Source organism: Dipteris shenzhenensis, chromosome 17 (assembly GCF_047967505.1).
Source record: "Dipteris shenzhenensis isolate YYH24624 ecotype China chromosome 17, Dip_SZ_1.0, whole genome shotgun sequence".
Classification (NCBI taxonomy): domain Eukaryota; kingdom Viridiplantae; phylum Streptophyta; class Polypodiopsida; order Gleicheniales; family Dipteridaceae; genus Dipteris; species Dipteris shenzhenensis.
Window position 1 is genome coordinate 53,569,395 of NC_141612.1, and position 17,750 is coordinate 53,587,144.

The 17,750-nt window shown below is 46.7% G+C and overlaps 1 protein-coding gene across 2 annotated transcripts in view; it reads left to right on the forward strand.

The window, feature by feature from the left end:
• The first annotated feature begins 3,771 nt into the window (after positions 1–3,771).
• LOC147892298 (uncharacterized) overlaps positions 3,772–17,750 on the forward strand; it is a 104,952-nt gene continuing 90,973 nt past the window's right edge. The window contains exon 1 of one of the 2 annotated variants that reach the window (XM_087388875.1): positions 3,772–4,019. In XM_087388875.1, coding sequence (XP_087245001.1) covers positions 3,795–4,019 — 225 coding nt within the window. In that variant the 5' untranslated portion in view covers positions 3,772–3,794. The remainder of the gene's footprint in view (positions 4,020–17,750) is intronic. The other variant, XM_087388876.1, reaches the window with a different exon arrangement.

The following is a 17,750-nucleotide window of genomic DNA, read 5'->3' on the forward strand; positions in this document are numbered from 1 at the left end:
TTCTAAGAGCTCCAAAGACAAACTTCCACGTTTGCTTGTGAATTTGTAAAAGGGTCACCCAATGAGTAGAGATAAAGTTTATTGTCTCAAGTCACATATTACCACCTAAGTAGCAATGTCAATGAAAAGGGTAGATGATGACATATTGTAATACCACACTTTACCACCTCCAATAACATGTTGTATTGAGGTGGTGTGATGGATATTTTGTAACTCACATCCAACCACCTTGCAATAGCCTATACATCAAGGCACCAAGGGGGGGTGTTGAGATATCTGGTGCCTTGGGCACAAGATAAGACAAGGACATGTACAAGGAGGCTTTATCCCAAATGTGAGTAACCGATGTAAGGATGTACATCATTCCTATAAACGGGGGTTTCATGCAATAATATGTGCAACGTCCCAAGCCTGTCTATGTGTATATGCTTATTTAGTCTAGCTCTTTATCATGTTAGAGTCTATGCTTATTTTGTCTAGCTCTTCATCATGTTTGTACTTAGGATTCATCCACCTTCGATTAGTTTCGGCAATGCATAGGTTCCTGACATATTTTCACAAGTTGTCCATACATGCAATTTACATTCTCAAGGCCAACAACATTAAACCTTTCTCTTATTGTTGAGACGGCGATTGTACTTGTTGTAGTGGTGGTGTGTCAATCTTCCATGAGTTAGAACCTAGTATGTATGTATGTGCAACTATTGTGACTCTTGTTTTTTATCTTAATAAGGGATTTTTATCATGTTAGGAACTAGTAGCCTTACTCTTGATGAGATAATGGGCATGACATGGGATAAAATGAAGAGAGATAATAAAATATAATAAGAAAGATATAAAGCCAAACTTTTTTGGCATTTTAACAATAGTTGAATATAAGAAAATGAATGTAGCCAAGAATTATCCAGGGGATAGACTTGTAGGCTACAAAGCTTGGACATAGGTGCATATATAAAAGGTATGTAGAACTAATTCAAGAGTGCGACCTCAAATTTGTTTGTCCTTTCAATAAGAATTTGCACCTCAGGAAGTTAATATAGCATATAAGTCTTCATTGACATAGGTGAAGGTGTAGAGGGAATATAGCAATTACTTTGATAGTCCTACCTTAAAACAAAGCACGCTAAGTGTTGATGTTACAGAAGCAAAATGCTATTGTACAATACCTTGTTCCCCACATATGTATGCAAATAAATATAGTGTAGTGATAGATTTGAACTTTAGACTAGTTTCCCTCAATTCCAATGTGTTCGAAAGACATTATTGCCTAATTCATAATGCAATATAAATTAGGTAGTACAGTACTAACATCCTCAAAACAAGCATGAATAACAATCAACTCTAACAAACTCTCAACAAACTTCCATGTGATTAAACAATAGGAGCATGCAGTATACTTAGAACATGAGGTCTTGTAACAAAAAACGAGCATGTTCCAACATTGGGACTCAAAGCTAATATAGCCAAAGCCTTGCCGATCCCAGTAGTACTTGCTATGGCATGAGCAGTACAAAGGCCTTGCATGGTAAGAGGAAGCAAGGGTCCTAGCAAGGTACCATTAGCTTCCCAAGATGAGGGAGATAACATGGAGTTAGTGTATCTAGATGTAAGTGCCTATGCCTTACCGCATAGAAAGAGGAAGCAAGGGTCCTGGCAAAAGACCACTAGCCCAATATGAGGGAGATAACATGGAGATCGTGATCACTAGTCCAAGATGAGGGAGATGACATGGAGATAGTGTATGTAATGCAAGTACCTTTGCCTTACCGCATAGCAAGAGGAAGCAAGAGTCCTAGTGAGAGACCACTAGCCCAAGATGAGGGAGATAACATGGAGATTCTGTATTTAGTCAACATGGAGACGCTGCATCTAGATACAAGTGCCTATGACTTGTTGAATAAAGTAGCAATACTAGCTGGGAGAGCTAGCATAATGCCCAAAATTAGACTATGGAAGTGGAAGAATTATTGGTAATATATCAAGTGGAGGAGGCCACAAAAATCAAAGTTGTGCAAGGATTAGATGGAAGCACGAAGCTCATCTAACTTAATCAAAGTAATATAGTGAGTTCCTTAGACTTGAGCATAGCACCAAGACAACCTAGGCCTTAACAAAAACCTCAAACTTTTTTTTCACAAAAGATATAATTAATCCGACCATGATGCTCTCTGGTGCTTATATCAATTTCTATACCAAAGTTTTATTGGTTTTTTAAATGATTGACATTGAAAAATTTTAATCTATTTTGGTGGGGCTTGCAACTGCTACAAACACTTGTACTGCTACACTAGTCAAGGACAATCCTTTGAGGCATGGCATGAGAGACAGTCTCTTGCTAGGGCCGTGGTAAGACAAGGTGTCTATCGAGTGAGTAGGGGGGAGGCTTGCATCCATGAGAGCAACCATAGATTTTACAAAGCATTTAAAATGTCTACTCCTCCCTAGGAAAGAGCTGGCAACAATAACCATTACTTCTCAATGTTGTTCTCTAGCTTCAATGTTTTCTGGAAGCCATTGGGGTGGTTGTGATACTAATGTATAAAGCTGCCATTGTAGATTGGAACTGAGATGCAAGAAGATTGCTATAGCACACGAGGGGATTGGCCCTCAAACAACTCACAAATTGGCTCCTTTAATGTCCAAAGCACACTATGGAAGGCAATTTGGAGAGAGGAGCATACGAGGAACTCGTGGAATTAGGTGTAACGTGGCGTTACTTTTTAATGTCCTTGATAGGGGGAAGGTCCGCCGACCCCTCCCCCCTCTATCTCGGTTCCCTATTGTTCCCCGGTCGAATTCTTTGTCGAACTTTCGAGCAATTCTCCCAAAGTTTAACCCTTGTATTCATTTTCCAAAGGAAACTAAATAAAAAAGTTGCATTGTGAGATAAAAGGGTTGCATTTGTTTCAAAGTGTGACCAAGTGAACGAAATTGCTTTCTCTCCTCAAAAAAACAAGGAAAGAATGATGGATAGCATTCCTTGGGCTTGCCCTCTAAATGAGAAACATTTAAAGGAAGCTCTTGATGTCATACACATTTAAAGAAAGCCCCCTAACATCGTAAACATGTAAAGGACTCCCATATTTTAATTTTCCATGGATGGAGGAAATGAAATCCCATAGCTTTCAAAATGAACCATCACTAAGACCTTCCCTAAAGGCCAGGCCAAAAAACTATACATTTAGCCAAAAACATCTAGTGGCTTTCAGTAAAAACGAGAGGCTCCTTAAAATTAGAAGGGCCCATTACCATGGACAACCACCCAGCAGCCCATGGACCAGCGCTCCATGGACCAGCCCTGTAGACTATTTGGAAGCGTTTGAATTGATTTTGAGTGCCCTAGATTTCGAGGACCCCAAGAACTGGACCATTCCATGTGGTGTGGCAACCCTCCCTACCTGCTCCTCATCTCTTGCTCCATATTGGGAGGTGATTTCAACTTGTCCCCACCTTCCGGGTGACAAATTCGGCCTCTGTAGCACCTCTGTCTCACTTGTGCAAAATATGCTGGCGAGTCCTCAATTTGAGCACGAGGCCTTGCTAGGAAGCGAACTTGCGCATTTACTGTGCCGCGTGGAAATTTTGAGCCGGGCTCTTCCGATGCATGGGGATTGGCTCTAAGGGGTAGGGGAGGGCCATGGGGAGGAGGAATTGGGTAGGGTGCCGGCAGCCAAATCCGATTGGCTTCGGACCGGAAAGGCTGACGCATGGCCTTTCCCGACCGGTCGAAGGTCGGAGGGTGATCGAGTGAAAAATAAAAAGAAACGCGAAGGCGTGGGCAATTCACGAAGGCAATGGCAGAGTCGAGTGTGTCGATGCTCCTTGGTTTTGGAGATGTGATGTGCGGGCAGAGGCGAGCACGAGTCGATGCTGAGAGATCCTTGGAAACCTCACCTCTTACTACTGGATACTTGCGCATCAAATACAGTAGACGCGTCCGCCGTCTTTGTCGCCTTTCCATCACTGATTCTTATGATTCATGGTGTGGACTTGCGGAGAACGGTCATTTGGATTTTTCGGTATCTCTCTCCTTCCCTTTCCTCTCTCTCCCTCTCCCTCTGCCTTTTCGACGCGGGTTGCTGCAAAAGTCCTGAAAGGGAAGGCAACTTTGTCTGCAAGCTCTCGCCCCAAATTCTATGCCCCCTCTTTCTTTGCATCACGCACCCAAAGTCCTGGATTTCCCCTGTTCCGTTAGAGACTATGCAGAAATCTCGAGGGTCCCAATTTCGCCTCAAACTAGGCCTTAGCCTATTTAGTCTGCTACTATATGTTTTCTCTTTTACTTGTGGACAAGCCTGGAAAATAGAAACAAGGGACCGAAGCGCGTTGTCGCCGTGTGTATGGATCGTTCAACGGGTTGTCCCAGCTATGAAAAATCCCTTGGGGTGAAATGTGCAGAAACTGTAGGTCGAGGCAGATGAGTAGCCTCTCTAGCTCAAAGCGGGTAGAAGAAGCTGGGGGACAGCTTGAATATGCAACAGAAGCTAGCATGCATAAGATAGGAGCTGACATTATGGATGGAGCTCATACTTCATGCGAGATACTTGCACATAGTGCTTTTCACAAGAGTAAAAGCTTATGCAAAGTGCCCAAAGGTAGGAGCTTTTGTGACTTTCTACCATTTTGGCAACAAGCTTGCATCAGCTTCACGGTCCTGCATGCATCTGTATGTCTGCCAGGTGGGCACTTCAACACCCACATGTCGACCCCAGAGACTTCCAGCTTTGCATGGACACGCGTGTCAATATGCATTGCTTGCATGCTCCCCAAATCCGCATGCATGGACACGCATGTGCTTTCAGGGGAAGATCTCGACCCGAGCACCCAAATGCACCGTGCCTGAGCCAATATAACACAATGTGACACATTGCCATCAACCAGAAGAATATAAAACAGCTACGAAACAATTCACACAGCCTCGTAGCAATTTCATCCACTCACAATTCACCATTTTACCTGTTTCTGTCGCCATATTATCTAGGCATAACCTTCTCCAGCAAGAATCACAATCCATACTATATCAGCAGGCTTCCATATAGTGATCTTTACCAAAACGAAATATAAAATAGAGCAATATTCACCTACTGAACACTTGCAAGTGACACATATACCTGACATGGGATAGCTTGTGTCTTACATCCATGGCTTGACAAAACTTCAATGCTTACTGATACCAAACGAAACCTACCTCTAACAGGATCTCTCGTAGTAAGCCTACCTGCAAGACAATTAGTAGCTAGAAAGAAACATGATCTGGTGTGGCTAGCGCATCACCACACAACCGGAGATCCGGCTAGGATCACCCCTGAGCTAGAGGTTAGTGCTTTCCCAGGTAAGAATGCATGTCCCATACCACACAGCCCCACCCATGCATGGTTGTCATTGGGCAGCTCTCCCAGGTAAAGACTGCACGTCTCATACCACACAGCTCCACCCACGCATGGGTGCCGTTTGGCAACTTTTCAAGTTGGGTGCTCTTGGGAAGATCCAGTCCCGAAATGCCCCAAACGAGCCTAAGCTCTTACTTTTATAGCATAGGGTGTCTTAAACGTCTTTACTCTCCTTAGCGTACCAATGCACGTGTCCTCACTTTCCCAAGGTTAGGATCTATGCCTTATTCCACATGAGAACTAAGCATGGGGAGGCTGAGGGGGCTGGAAGGGCTGCTGTGAGGGGGCCATTTGTCCACTGAGGCACGAGGACTCTGTGCTGCAACTTCTGATCGGCTAGAATCGTGCAGTGTTTCTTTTTTTGGGGGGGGGGGGGGGGGGAGGGGGGCGTACCCTTGCTGATACTGGCCGACCTGGTCTGTGGTATAGGTCGACCTGCAACAGACTAGCCGAGGACTTCTTGATGGCTCTGGACCTGCCTGACTGCCTCTGCTACCACCAGACCTGGTGGCTGGCCCCCGCACTCGATGTCCTACATGTCTGCTCATGTCGCCAGGGGCTAGCTGCACCTGATCTGGGCTGTCACAGCCCTCCTGGCTGTATTGTAGTCCAGACTCCACATTGCCCTGGATGCTGCTGGAATTGCTGCCACTGATGTCGTAGTAGCCTGTACGGCACTGCCCTGCCCTGCCCTGCTTGTTGCTGCAGATCCGATGATAAAAAAACCTGCACGGCTGCACGTGGGTCTTCTGCCATTGTTGGGGCACTGAGGCAGCCCTAAGTCTAGCTGCCATGTGTCCTATGCTCTACTGCCTAACCTTGGCTGATGGTTTGGCACCCCTTGAGGCTCCTCTAGGGTTGAATAGATGTCCACGGGCTGACAGATTCTGATGACCACATATGGACATAAGTGGCTGGTTATGTAGCTCATGTACCCTTCCCTCCAATACAGCCAGCCCTAGCCACGAACAGCCAGATCTAGCCTCTACGGTTAGCAAGATCCAGCCTCTCCATTGAGGATCCTGATGATGTATACATTTTCTTCATTGTGGGAGACCCTCCAGTTGTATTCTCTGAGAACTTGATGATTGCAAAGCCACACTGGGTTGGCTTCATGCAATCTGCCTGGCTGGTTGGCTTCTGGTTGAGCCAGTTCTAGTCCATCTACTCCTATCTCTGGTACCCATGTATTATACATGAGTCTCCTTGGGGTCTCTTTTTCCTGAAATCACAAGAGCCTAGAAATAATTCAGTCTTCCTCCACACCATTAAAACTATGGATCGTGTAATAATTTATCATTCCTTGAGAGGAGTGATCGGACTTTTAAAACTTCCACTTGCAACAACATATTGTACAATTAGTGAGACAAATTTACCTTTCATGCACAGTCTCATGAGCTCTACAAAAAATTCCAGCATTCAAATTTGATTAATTTCCATCGACTTTACTTATCCATAGCAACTGTTCCGCACTGTCTGCACTGGTGTTAAACCATCAAGGCAATCAGCCTTTTATTAACAATAGTGAGACTTAGGCATCCCATACCAAGACATAACATAGAGGTGTCCTCCCGAATCTGAGATATCCTAACTTTCGATTACTTGAATACCAAGTACCTCACAGGTAAACAGGTTCTTTTTGGCAGGCTCCCAATCATGTTGGGTGAGCTCCACTACATTCACAAGAAACAATGAGTCAAAGTAAAGTGATTCGCTTTACGGGTGGCAATTATTTTAAATGATCTGCTAGATTGACAACAGAATTCAACTAAATATAAATCCATTATATCCTATGGATCTCTTCAAAATCTCTTTAGGCACTCAACTCCATTTGTTTGTGTCCCAGTTAGCTATAGGCTATATGCTTTGGATATTCTATGGAGATGATGTATGAAGATTTGAATGTTTATGCATTCCTACCACCCTTTTTGGTGTGTTATCCAGTTTTCAGCATCACCAATTTTTGGGGTCATATTTTAGCTCTCTCACATGTAAAGGTATTAGTCTTATCTGGATCATTCAAATTTAGGCTTTGTTTTTGGTCTTGAAGGAGCTGAAGTGAGAGAGATGAAAAGGATGCCATGTGGGCAGACTGTAGGCTGCCACTTGGGCATTCACTGGAGCTGCAATAGCAGCAAGTACAGCAGCCACTAGTGCTGCAGAGGAGACTGAGTTGGCAGTCTGCTGGCCCAGATCGGGCCTAGTCTGGGCAGTCACTAGACAGGCTGCCATACAGGTTGGACAGGAGCCTGGTTGGCTTGATCAGGGATCTCGTCAGTCAGATCAGAGGGCTTCCGTGCCCTATATGAAGGCCCCCATTGGGGAACTTGTGAGAAGATGGTGAGTGAGAGAGAGCAAGAGAGAGTGAGAGCTGGAAGCTTGGAAGCTGAAAGCTGAGTTGCAATAGAAGAGTGTGAGAGTACAACTCAATGAGAGAAAGATAAGGTTTTGTCCTAGTGACAAAACCTTAGTAGTCACTAACCATAGTTAGTGAACTAACTGCGGTTAGGGGGAAAAACCTCTTAAAGAGGGAAAAGTGTCCCTAACTAGCTTATTATATTACATTGGTCACTGCTGAATTATATCTATAATTCTAACACCCCCCTGCAGTGCCAATGTGATGTACAAGGCTGATCAATCACCAAACGGATATAAGTTCAGGGCACTGCGAAATGCCTCAAACTTTTCACGTGGTAGTGCTTTGGTGAAAATATCTGCAACGTTGTCATGTGTGGACACAAAGATCATACTGATCTCTCCTGCATGCAACTCCTCTCTGACGTAGTGATAGTGAACCTCAATGTGCTTCGTGCGAGCATGAAACACTGGATTCTTTGCCACTGCAATGGCACTCTGACTATCAGTGAGAATTGGAGAAGGACCCTCCAAAGACAGAGGAAGATCAGCAAATAGACGTCGCAGCCAGACACATTCAACTGTTGCTGTGAAAGCTGCCCTGTACTCAGCTTCACATGATGAGGTAGCCACTGTAGATTGTTTCTTGCTCAGCCAGGAAATGCAAGATTTACCCAAAAAGAAACAATTGCCACTAGTGGACTGCCTAGTGTCATAATCACCAGCCCAATCTGAATCACTGTAGGCATACATCTGCAAGTCACCCCCCCTGGGAAATAGCAAGCCAAAAGACTTTGTGCCCTGCAAATAATGGAAGATGCGCTTAACTGCCTGCCAATGCATAGTTTTTGGGCTGTGCATGTACCTGCTCACCTGAGATACTGCAAACTGAATATCAAGTCTAGTTTTGCAGAGTTATGTGAGGCATCCAACAGCCTGACTGTAAAGTGTGGCATTAACTGATTCTCGTGCATCATGCATTGTGAGTTTCAGCCCCGGCTCCATGGGAGTGGCTATGGGCTTACACTCTTGCATATTAAAACTGTCCAAGAGTTTCTGAACATACTTGGACTGAGACATAACAGTGCCACGTCTCTCATGAGAGAACTGGATCCCCAAATAAAAGTGAAGCAGCCCCAAATCTGACATGTCAAAGTTGGTCTGCAAATCAGCTTTGAAATCTGCAATTTTGTCTTCATTGGACCCTGTGAGCAGTAAGTCATCGACATAAAGAAGGATGACTAAAATTCCCCCCCCATCCATCTTGATGTAGAGGGTGCTCTCAGTAGGACTATTGTGCAGCCCCTTGCTGGTCAAAAAGGCATGTATCTTGGCATACCATGCACGAGGGGCTTGTTTCAGCCCATATAAAGCTTTGTTGAGCTTGCATACTTGAAGTGCATTTGCTGTAATTTCAAAGCCCGGAGGTTGTTTGACATACACTTCTTCCAGCAAGTCCCCATTTAAGAAGGCTGTTTTTATGTCCAACTGATGAACATTCCACTCAAAATGTGCAGCCATTGCAATAACTAATCGGATGGTGGTCATCCAGGATGTAGGAGCGAATGTCTCCTCATAATCTATGCCCTTTTTCTGAGCATAGCCTTTAGCAACCAGCCTTGCCTTATATTTGTCAATGGAGCCATCTGGCTTCCGTTCGACCTTGAAAACCCATCGTGTGCCAATGGCATGTTTACCCTGTGGCAAGTCTACAACATCCCAAGTTTGATTTTTTGCAATGGACTGCAACTCATCGTGCATGGCATTCATCCAATGCACATTATCCTTTGCCTCTTCGAATGTGGCAGGCTCCTCCTCATCAAGGAGAGTACCTGCATATGCTGATTCCACTGAATTAGCACCTTCCATGTGCCTTGCTGCACTGCGAGTCCTGCTAGATAACGGAGCATCAATTTTACTCTCCCTGAGAGTCTGTAACAGCCAGTTTGGGACTGTTTTTGCTGCATGTATGTCTGCAATTTCTTGCTGCACCACCTGTTCCACTGCCTGTGGAGGGGGCAAGACATCCTGTGGCGGAACTGAAGCATCTGGAGGTTGCTGTAAATTCTGATTTGCATCAGAAAAATCAGCAGTGGAACCCAAGGCAATGGGTAGCAACCCCTCAAAGACATCCTCTGAAGACGAAGGCATTTGAAATTCACAAAGACATCCTCTGAAGACGAAGGCATTTGAAATTCAGCCTGAGTGTGAGCTGAATTTTCAGAAAATATCACACCTCTACTTACTATGATCTTGCGTGTAGCAGGATTGTAGAGACGGTACCCCTTGCTTTCTGCACTGTAGCCAACAAATATACATTTGATGGCATTATCTGATGGGCTCCCCAACCTTTGTATCACATGTCACGGTTTCCCGCCGAGCATGTTGAGTCTCAAGCCATGAGAGTGCTTGGATCAACCTCTGAACACGCTCAGACTTTAGCCTCTGAGTTACATAGGGTGCACAGTTTGATGACCGTCATTGTCATGTTCTATTCTTGGTTCCATTCCAATAGTCCCTCACCTTAGACCATCATTGTCATGTTCTGTTCTTGGTTCCATTCCAGTAGTCTCTCACCTTGCCTTCATGGGGGGGTGTTGGAATATGAAGCCAAAGTGAGTCAAAAATGTGTGTTCTTTTTTTTTTTTGAAACCTGATCACTCTTATCTAGCTTTCGGCATCTCAACATTACGAGACCCGCCGGCCCCCACCTATGTTCAAATACACTTCAACCATGCCCTTGATACGGTTTACATGAGCCACCTAGCCTGCGAGCTGCCAACCGCCCTACTCGATCCCCCTCCATGCGGGAACAGGTGAGTCCTGATAGCGGCCATTTGTGGAGACCATTGTATATGATCAAGTCACGTACTGTTGTACGAGGCTGTAGCTAGGAGATTGGTAGAGCTCCAATACAAGAGCTTCTGCCTAGCACTCTCTAGGACTGAGCTGAACTGTTGCTCTGTCGAGATGTGGATGCTTACGTGGCAGCCCAAGTATCTTGCCGTCTCCCGTCTTGGGATCCACTGAAAGCCAAAATCAGCTCCCCAATCTCGAACCTCCTGGATCTCCTCCGTGCCTGTGAAGAAACCGACAAATTTGGTCCAATTTATGCGAGCTCCGGAAGCCTTGCAATAAATGGATAGGGGCCCTTTGACCCTCTCTAGACTGGCTGCAGAGCCATGCACGTAGAACGCTATATCATCTCTGAACTCAGAGTCTAGGAGATCCTTCTGCTGTCTGATCGGAAGCTGCATCCTTGTGAGGCCAAGCGCCTGAGAACGTAGAAAATATCCAAGGCCTCTGCCACAAAGAGGTAGAGATAAGGGGCCAACGGGCAGCCCTGCCTCACTGAGCGGGAAAGAAGGAAGGTCTTGAAGTGTCTTCAGCTCATGTTCCACATACTTCAAAGATTCTATTTTTGCTTGCAATAACAAATTATCTGTTTGCAACTCTGTATTGCGTTTAGAAAGCAGTTCTAAAAGATTAAAAAACTCAACTTGCATCTCCTTCAGCCATTGCTTAATAGTAGGTAAACATGCTTGTTGCCGCTCAATTTGATCCATGAATTTTTTCTCGGTCTCTTCTTTCTGCTCCCTGTAACTTTGAAACTGGTTTAGTAGTTGTAACAAGTCCTGTTGGATCTTCTGTACGGACCTAGAGTGGCAGCGAGTCAGGATAGTGGGCCGATTGGGCAGGACTTGGTACATTGATCCCTCCATAGTCTTATCGAACCCGGAGGGAGTAGTATGGTGCCTATGGATTTGGGAGGGTAAACCCATATGTGATATTCAGTGGGATCCAAGAGAGTGGTTATGGCCCGTCCGCATGGGGTACTAGGACCGGGTAGAGGAGGTCTCCTTCTTTTCTTACACTACTCGCATTGGACGCTACTTAATTACAGCTCGAGACAGCAGCATGGTCTCCCTCGAGGGAACGCCATTGGTTAGAGCAGGATGTCCCGAGAGAGGTTTTCTGGCCTCGTCTTTGGATGAGCTAATGCAAGATCTCCTACTTCTTTTGGCTGATGGCTCACGGAGGTCGGCCCATCGGCCCTTGGCTGGAGCAGATGCGGGTAGACGGCAGATGCTGTGCTGTGCGGATGGAGTTTTGGAGACGAGATCCCTCACTACTTATAGGGTTGCCTCGTTGCTCAGTAAATATGGTTATTGTCCTTTAAGATTGTGGCTAGTACACAAAGGATGAGCAAGGATTTCACTTGGGGATGGCAGCCTGGCCCATGGAGGGAGGACACGCCTTCGTGATTGACCCGGGTACATGGACAGCATGTCTTCTGGATTGAGATTCATGATGCAGTTCAGCCCTCCCGTTTACGCCCACCACCTCTACCGGAGGACGGTGTATGGGAGATAGTTTCCAGCATCACTGCCTAGAACATCTAGGGTGCTCGATGCAATCGAGTGATGGGGGACCATTCAATCTTTCCGACGGCTACTATAGTAGTCATCTGGCAGGATATGATCTTCACGCTGTGCGCCATTTGGGAGCGTGGTACTCTAGGCTTGAGAGTGACTGTCGAAAGGTGGGAGCGTTTCTGCCAGGCATGGCCGGCAGGAATCTTCTACACCCTTTCCACGAAGGGTATTAGCTGGATGTATAGACCACCACCTTGGTTGCCAGCTCTTGTTTCAGAATCTCTGTAGGCTGTGAGCCAAGAGATCCGAAAACAGTCTGCTTTCTTAGAGATAGCAACGTGTTTCTCCTTTGTGTTTGCATAGACAGCTCCTTTTGAAAGCTGTTTGTATGGTTGTTTTGAAAGCATTAATAGAGTAGAGTCTACTAGAAAAAAAGAAGTCATGTACATCTCCCATCTCTAGTAGGTGTTGGCCATACCCTGTAACCTGTGGTGCATCCTCTGGGTGCCTTGCTATCCCAAGGTAAGCTGGATCTATCTCTGATATTTTGAGGGGGTCAATTGCGAAGTCAAGCAAGCTAACCTATCTCATTGAAGTCACCCAAGAGGAGGATCTCCCCCTACCTAGAGAACCTCGTGATATCGCCATATAATGTCTCATATGGGTTGTGACCCTCTATGGTGATCTCATGCTCATATGATGATGTGTCCGGGGGGAAGTGGCACATTGCGAATGAAAAGTGGTCTTGTGTGTATGAACTCGAACCCACATGTGCATGCTCCTCCTTCCGTATCACGGATGTGAATGGTCTCAATAGGACTGCCACACCTCCAGATCCTCGTATCCCTCTCCTCATCTCCCTCCTATGGGCCAATTCCTAGGTGTATCCTGTCACCGTGGGCATCCCTCTCTCTGGACTCTCATGTGTCTCGGTGTAGAAAACCATATCTCTACTGGTTTAGGGTCTCTGAGAAACCCCCGGGGTTGGACCAGAGGATACCATTAGAGTTCCACAGTGCTATACGCAATCTGCGTTGTGCACTCATCTCCTGGGCTTGACACTGTCATGTGCTGGCCATCTCCCCTTCCTCTCTCTCCTCCCTATCTTCCCTCTGTGCTCTCTCTCTCTCTCTAACAATGACTTTAGCGTCCTTGTAGGCAGCCCATTTTCCTGCATCTCTTACTGCCATTACACGCACCATTTCCTCCCTTTGGTGCTCTTGTTGTAGCAAAGTGAGGTCATCATCCAAGTATATTCGTCCCTTTCAAGGTTGCCCTCATGCTCATGAGGGTGGACCTGTCCATTGCTGTCCGGAGCTTCATTACAAGAGGTCTTGTTGGAGCCTCAGCTTTGGCAACTCTCCATGCTGTCTCACATGTGATGTTGATCCCATCTTGGTGAACAAGGTTTTGGCATCTGACATTGGGGTATCTCCCACTGTTAATTCTTTGACTAAGACATTTGGGCTTGGTCTCTGTGACCTCTATATTCGGTGGGCCATATCGAGGGTGACAACTTGGGTTGGGTGATCTCCTTTGAGTAGAGCGGCAATGGGATGGACCTCTATGGTGCATGCTCTAGTCATCCTTTGTGCTGCAGGCTCCACCACTCTGTGTTGTCTCTTCGTGGTGATCCATGTTGCCCTCATGTCAGCTATTTTCTCCGCCTCTATCCCAGTGTGTCTTGGGACCGACTTAAAGGCATAGAAGTTGATAACGTGTGACTATGCCTCTGTGCTTGGCCAGTCTCCTGTTGTACTGTCATCTCCTGTTGTAGCAAGGTCTCTTTGGGTCGTTGGATCTCCATTAAAAAGAGGCCAACGCAGACTTGGTCATGGAAATGAATCAGTCGGGGGAGTGGTCTGAAACTGTGTCCCTCTTGAAAGAAGCAATGGTATCATCCTCGGATCTTGTAGTAGGTAGGGCAAATGCACAGGTTCCTCTTTCTCCACTGCTGCTAATGTGCATAGTTTGCAAATTTTGATATTCTCTAGGTGTGCCTACGGTCCTCCCTGCCTCGATCCTCAGCTGGTGGGACGAGAACCGTATCTGTCCTATAGCAATCCTTAGTGCGTGTGTGACTTGTGTGTCCTCCCGATACTCTCCCTGCAAAACATCTCTAGGGCCTCTAAATGTCGTTGTAGGCCTGCTGCTGAAGAAGATATGAGGACTATGTCATCTGTGTACAGCAGTATCTGTATCATCAGATCCGCAAGCAAGGATCCTTCCCTCCTAGGCGATCAATGGAAGTCGTGATCTCACCAATGCATAGTCCGAAGAGCGTTCGAGAGAGGGGGCATCCTTGCTTCACTCCCTATGAATGACTCATATAGGCTCATCACCCCCAGAGAGAGAGAGAGAGAGAGAGAGAGAGAGAGAGAGAGAGAGAGAAAGAAAGAAAGAAAGTTTATTAAAGTCTTCGAAAGACCCATGGGTCTATGAGACTGTGAAAATCCTGATACAACGAGCTGTGGTAGTGGAGCTACTAAACGAGTGTCCATTTAAATGCAAAATGCAAAATGCCAAAAATGCAGAATGGCAGTACTAAGTCCTAAGTACAACATAGTGATGTCGGTGGTCGACTATATATCAATCTCAGCATCATCATCAATATCATCATCATCCCCAGCAACAGCAAGATATCAGGATGGATGAGGCAGTGGAGGCATGAAGTCGGCAATAGAGTGTTGTCGGCCACTCAGAGGTGCGGTCCTGGCACGTCTCTTGGTCGTAGCTCTACGTCTAACCAGGGCTACAGTGACCCCCGTCGGTCGGGCTCCAACTCTAAACAAGGAGGGGATGTCTCCAAGTGTGATCTGTGTGTCGACCCTCTGTCTGAGCTGTCGGGTCACGGGTTTTGGGTCACGGTCATGTCGAGGCCTCGTCTCGTTGGGATCCATGTGATCTAGTTGAAAGAACTCCGTGATAGAGCTCTGAGAGGGATCAACCGAGGAAGAAGTCTGCTCCTGTCTCCGTGCTCGGAGTATCCTCTCGCGGTGTCTAAGTGCCTCATGAATGAAACCTGCCAAACACCGCTGGTCTGGGTAGGAGAGGAAATGGGCTAAAATCCCATAACTATCTCTGAAGAGGCAGTGGAAACGTCCTCGGATCTCATAGTACACAGGACACGTGAAGATGAAATGCTCCTCTGTCTCAACCTCCTGTATGTCACATAGTGTGCATATGCGCCGCTCCCTGGGTAGTCGCTCTGCTCTGCCGCTCTCGATGCGAAGTCTGTGTGAAGAGACCCGGAACTGCCCAAGAGAGATCCTCATCGAGTGGGGTAGGTGAATCTGTGTGTATCCTGGTGGGTCAATGAAACCCTCCGCTGTGATATGTAAGAAGTGATCTCTGTAGAAGCTAAGCTTCACTGGGAGTTCACTCGGTTCCAACCAGGTCCGAAAATGTGTAGCTGTAGTAGATCCTCACGGATAACCTGGTTGACCTCGTGTGATAAGAGGGGAGAGAACGGAGCATCCATGCTATACTGGAAGGGAGGTAGTCTATCCATGTGGAGCCCGAGTCGCTCAAACCATCTCTCTTTACGTGCATACCAGCACCTCTGATCTCCTCCCGCTGCAAGTGCCATAGAAGAGGATAAAGCTATCCATGGTAGCCTGCTACGCCCCGAGGTATAATCCCCATATTCCCTAACTCGGTACAGATATGTGATGACCTGAAATGCAGCATCTAGCTGTAAAGGGGGTGACCCAAACTTAGCCTGAATGATCTGGTGAGGAACGGATGACTTACCACGAATCATCCGTGATAGCATGAGAACCTGTAGCCGCTCCACATGGGCCCACTCTGTATCCGACAAGTCTGGCCCCCAACAAGGACTGCCGTACATCCCCGTTGGGCGAGCCAAGGAGTCAAAAAGCAACCCCTTGGTGCGTGGATCCTGAAAGTGTGAGCGGAAGCACTGCCTCTCTAGCTTGGCCAATGAGGCATACCCTCTACTCAAGCGTGCCTGCATTGCGGGTCTCATAGTGAAGCTCGGTCCGGAGAAGATAACCCCAAGATAAGTGTATGATGAAACTATCTCAACAGATGACCCCGCAAATGTGAATTGCTCCTGACGCATGATGGCTCGAGATGTATTGAAGATCATGACCTTGGTTTTACCCAGGTTGACCTTCAAATCATGAGACTCACAAAAGGACTGTAGTGCGTCTAGGTGTCTTTGAAGCCCCTCTGCTGAGGAAGACAAGAGAGCCACATCATCTGCATGGAGCAAAATCTGGATCAGCGTGCTTGCAAGAGAGCAACCTACACCCCCCTGTGTGTGCATCACTGTCTCAAGCTCGTCAATGTAGAGGCCAAACAAGGTAGGCGACAAAGGACACCCTTGTTTGACCCCGATGGTACTCATGATCTCGTCTGTCCACCCGGATCCTACCCAAACTTTGCCAGAAACTCTCGTAAGGACTTCTGGCGGAGATTTCTAGAAGGACGGTCCCCTCCGCCACTCACTGACACCCAGATCTGGTTTGATTATGCACGCACACTTTATGACATCCCAAATCAGCCAGTCCCTAGCCTCTCACACATGCCTCGTCCCACATCCTGCACCCTCTTCACTAGAGGAGGGGTAAAGGATGCTGTAATGAAACTTCATAATGGCCGAGCGAAGGATCATGAGGGACTATGTACTGAGTTCATTGCATATGGGATTAACCTCCTTGCCCCGATCGTAGCAAAGCTTTTTAATGAAGCGGTTTGTTTGGGATTTCCACACACTTGGACCATTAACACTATCTCACCCATCCACAAGGCAGGGGATCCCATGAGCCCGAAGAACTACAGGACCATTATGATTGGACATGTCATGTCCAAGATTTATGCATCAATACTTGACTCCGAGGTTAGCAGACTTGCAGAGTGTCGAGGACTCAGAGCAACAGGACAGGCCGGATTCCGGTGTGATCATGGAACCATGGACCACATTCTGACGCTCAGATGTATCATCGAGGAGGCGAGATCACGGAAGCAGAGGGTTTATTGTTGCTTTGAGGATTTTCGCAAGGCATTTGACACAGTCCCGAGAGCCCGAAATAACATATGGAAACTCACCTTGGTAATACAATTTGGAAAAACATGGGAGCCAAGCTTTGAGGTATGGGTTCCTCAAGGAATACTAAACAAAATGTTCAGTAGCTCCTCCTCGTTTCGACGAACAAAGTCTAGTTTCTTCCTTCGTACCAGTCTATGGTATTCACGTAGCGTATCTGGTGCGGTCGGAAGACTGTTTTTGGTTTCGAATCTGAGTTGACGGCGTAAGGCCTTACACTCATCATCGTACCAACTATTACAGGGTACGGTTCTAGGGGGTGGTGGGCGGGTGGAGTGGGTGGTGTGGGGAAAGGCGTGAATGGCAGCCTCGTGTAGTAAGCGGGTGACAAGGGCAGCACGATCCTCTAAAAGGGGTATGAAGTCAATATAAGCGAGAAGTATGTACAGACGGCCAGAGTAAGAAGGTGAGTGATCCCGATCAAAGCGTATATCGTGGTAGGTGGAGTAAGCCCTGAGTGGGGTGGAAGGTGCTGTGCGAAGGGAGGTGGAGATGCGAAAGAAAAGGTATGTGTGATCAGCCCCTGGGGGGAGAGGTGCTACAGTGAAGTCAGTAATG